At 39.2% G+C, this 3,911-nt stretch overlaps 1 protein-coding gene across 1 annotated transcript; it reads left to right on the top strand.

Moving 5' to 3' along the window:
* The first annotated feature begins 3,469 nt into the window (after nt 1-3,469).
* Nucleotides 3,470-3,905, top strand: LOC124232765 (keratin-associated protein 21-1-like). Its single transcript, XM_046649678.1, has one exon. The coding sequence runs from the start codon at nt 3,521-3,523 to the stop codon at nt 3,827-3,829; it is 309 nt and encodes a 102-aa protein (XP_046505634.1). The 5' UTR covers nt 3,470-3,520; the 3' UTR covers nt 3,830-3,905.
* The last annotated feature ends 6 nt before the right edge of the window (nt 3,906-3,911 follow it).

Here is a 3,911-nt window from a genome sequence, read left to right as displayed (position 1 = left end):
GGCGTATCTAAGGATAATGCTGATTGAAGGATGTGGACCCCATGATTCCTATACCCAAGAAATTATAACTTGACAGAGTTTTTGACCTCCAATACCCACTTTTAGAATGGCATCATTGTGGCCTGAGGCTCTGAGGTGACATCTGACTATTCTCCAAATATTAGCATTACTTCCTTAGACTCGGGTTCTCTGTTATGACTGTGTTGATGATCCTAACATCCTACAATGGGCCAAATCGCTTATTCTCAATAAAAATGGTTCTTTGTTTCTAAGAAATCTCTGTATACTTGTTTGTCAACTCGTTTTTTGAAATGATATGGCCTGTCTGGAAATTTGTCTAAAAATAGCTTGCCTGAATTTGGATTTTTCTTCAGCATAGTACAAGCATTTCTTCTTATCCCTGCATCATAAATGATGCCTTCTTCACCTAATCCTCATATTCCATATGCTCAGACCTTTCCTTACCCAGGAACACTCACACAGTACTGCAGAGTGGTGCTGTGAAATTGCATTGTTTCTAGAAGGCAGCAGGAGGGGAAAGAAGAGAAGGGATGACACATCTTCAATAAGTCAGAACAACAGTTCTGGAGAGAGACTATGTGGCCTCTGAGCTTAAAGGATTAATGGAATGAAAAAGATCATTTCTAGCGTTATTGAGAAATTAGAAGCAGACTCATTGTTAAGCACACGAGGAATAAAAACTTAAAGAATGAATAAGTTAGAAGAATAATATTCTATCACATCATCTTCATTTCAAGGAAGTAAAAATAGATTTGCATATATTGAGGTTGTGGAGGTTGGTTTAAGTGGTTAATTGACAAATATTTTTCACATGAAACCATCCCCGACACTGAAGACACAGTAGGAAAATTATAGACATATGACCTGCTCTCAGAGTGTTTACATTCTAGTAGATGAAGTTAAAAAATAAAGAATACTTAAGATGAATTCAGACAGATAATTACCTCAGAAGGAATGAAAGAGTTTAATGAGAAAGAAAGTAAGAGTTAAAGTATTAGAGAGAGTTCAGGGAAGTATTTTGAGGTTGTGACAAATGAGCTGATGCCAGTTGCAAAGAAGACTAGAGAGGACGGTAGCAAGTGTTAAGGGGGGAGAGAATTTTATTAGGTTTCAAGCACGATCAGATGTTGCCACATTTTCCAGTGGAAAAGAGCAAAGTCTAGTGCCTTAATGGGGCTCTCTTTGGCTGGGGAAGACATAAGAATGGAATTTAAAATTCCAGTCAATGTTCTCAGTTAGAGGGTCTATGGCTTTTTTGGTACTGACTTTAGTGCCCTTTCCTTTTCTGAACTTCCAGAACTCTAACATTTAGATCCTACCACAGAAAAAGCCCTTCAGACTCAGCTGTAACCAGCGATGACAAATGTGTCACTGTCTCATTTCCATGACAGGGTCACTGCACAAACTCTGACTCTGAGGTCCTTGGAGCTAGGAGACCCCACAAAATGGCCAAATCCAACAGAGATGGCCCTGCCATCAAAGTGAGCCTGCAATGAAGCTATTCACAAGATATAATTTGTCCAACTGATGAAGAAACAGGAGTTCTTTCAAATGCAGGACAGTTTTCACAGCTTGAACATTCGTTAAGTCAGATCTGAGGACTGACTGTGCTCTGGGTAACTCTGAGGTTAGCTTTACAAACAGGGGAAGGGAATTCTTATCATCACAGCTCTTTAAAAATCTAACTTATTGTTTCATTATGTTTTTTTATTATGGAAAGCATTCAGCCAAATGGAAGAATATCGGTAGGCTTGTGTAAGATAATTTATGTATCCAGTAAAGAGCCTATCATTTACTAAGATAATTTATTTATCTAGAAAAGGGTCCTGACAAACTTTCACTTAACACTTCCCCCAAGTCTGAAATCTTGTCACTCTCTTAGTCAAAGGAAACTTGAGAGTTTAACTTTAAGTTAAAAGAGAAGATGGCAGTAATATATCTAAATATCTTATAGCTTATAAGTGGCACACCAACAGCTGAATGTGTATTTGATTTAACCCATCTATTTTTTATTGGCAAATATTGATCAAGTGTCAACTATGTACCAGGCACTGAACTCAGAGCAGGTAATTCAGGGTTGCACAAAATAGACACACTGCCACCATTATGGAGCAGTATCCAGAGACCTGAATGGAAAAGTATTAGAAATAATGGAATAAAAGTTGAATACTTTTTCAACAATCCAGGAGTATTGTGGCCTAAAAGTGGGTGTTGGCAGCAGTATTAAAAAGTAAAGTGTCTATGCCAGGGAATTTGTGAATTAGAATTTATAGTTTAGAATTTCAAAGATGACAGAAAAGGAGACAAAACAAAGGAAAAGAAAAGTTGGGGTGGGGATATATTTTCTTCCTTTTTGCTATTAGGAATGAAACATCACAGATTGATCAGATTAGACCTGTGACCAATATAAAAAAAATAGGAAGATTTCTTAAGGAAGGAAAAATGTGTAATAATGAAATTTCCCAGTAAATGAAATCAGCAGGTTTGTGAAAATGCCTGTTGAAGGTACTTAATAAAGTAGTGGATTATCACCCATTCCTTTGTTGTTGAAATGTGACTATCCAGTAGAAAGAATGATCTTCCTGAGTTTCTACTCCCTTCCAACTTGGCTTTCATGGTTGTTTCAGGAAGAAATATTTATTTGTGGAGTCCACTGGACTCTGAAAATGGTGTTTTAAGTAAAACCTAGAGAAGCAAGATAAACAAAAGGAATCCCCCCAGACAAATAAACAAGCAAAAAAATCTTTCTCTGACTGCACATTTAGTGATGGAGAGGTCGGAGGTTTGGGATAGAATGAGAGGAAAGGGCATGTCTGGATTAAGACACCTATGGGTAGAAGAGCTGATTTATAGAGGCAGAGATATAAACCAAGATTTCTGATCTCAGTGCCATCACATTTTGGCCAAGATGTTTCTAGGTTGTTGGGGGCTCTTCTGTGCCCTAGAGAATTAGCATCATCCTTGTTTTCTACCCCAAGGAACTAGTAGGTATCTGACAGTAGGTATGTGAGTGGGACAAGTCTGGCAAGAAGTTACAATGATTCAAGAAAGGAGATGGGAGTATTTCCTTCCCTATGGGCCAAGGCAGACATTTTAGGAAAGAGTAGCGACAAAAAGGACAAAATTTTCCTACAACCCCTCAAAACGTAGTTGTGTAAGGTAGCTATTCGATGACAGGAGATTTTGAAAATCGGTATCAGTTTTACATCTGGGCACATGATTCTATTGAGACAATCTTTGGCAGGATAAATGTAAAGGATGCTCTTGAATTGAAAGTGGTGACTCCAAAATAATGACCTCATTTTAAGCAAACCGTTGTTAACGATTGTCAACAGTGACTGGCACATATGAGTTGTTTACATATTTTGTGGCTAAGTCAGGGATGAATGGTATGCTCTGCCAATTACTGACAGTATATAAAGGGCCAGGAGAAGTAGAAGACACACACACTTCAGAAACCTCCTCTTGCAACCCGCCTGAATTCTCTTCTCCTGACAACATGTGTTGCAACTACTATGGCAACTCCTGTGGCTATGGCTGCACATATGGCTATGGCTGTGGGTTTGGCCCCCATTATGGCTGCAGTTATGGGACTGGCTATGGCTGTGGATACAGCCCCCTTTATGGCTGTGGTTATGGAACCAGATATGGCTGCGGATATGGCTGTGGATATAGCCCCCGTTATGGCTGCAGTTATGGAACTGGATATGGCTGTGGTTATGGCTCCAGCTATGGCTGTGGGTACGGCTCTGGCTACTGTGGCTACAGGCCATTTTGCTATAGAAGATGTTACTCTTCTTGCTGCTAGAACATCACTATCAAAGGCTCATTTGCTCCTGAAATGGCGTATCTAAGGATAATGCTGATTGAAGGATGTGGACCCCATGATT

This window comes from Equus quagga, unplaced genomic scaffold (genome assembly GCF_021613505.1).
Source record: "Equus quagga isolate Etosha38 unplaced genomic scaffold, UCLA_HA_Equagga_1.0 112621_RagTag, whole genome shotgun sequence".
Classification (NCBI taxonomy): domain Eukaryota; kingdom Metazoa; phylum Chordata; class Mammalia; order Perissodactyla; family Equidae; genus Equus; species Equus quagga.
Note: the sequence above shows the minus strand (reverse complement) of the source record. Positions and strands in the feature narration are given on the sequence as shown.

Excerpts from the sequence above, each read along its gene's own strand:
- LOC124232765 (XM_046649678.1), top strand. The coding sequence starts at position 3,521 with ATGTGTTGCAACTACTATGGCAACTCCTGTGGCTATGGCTGCACATAT.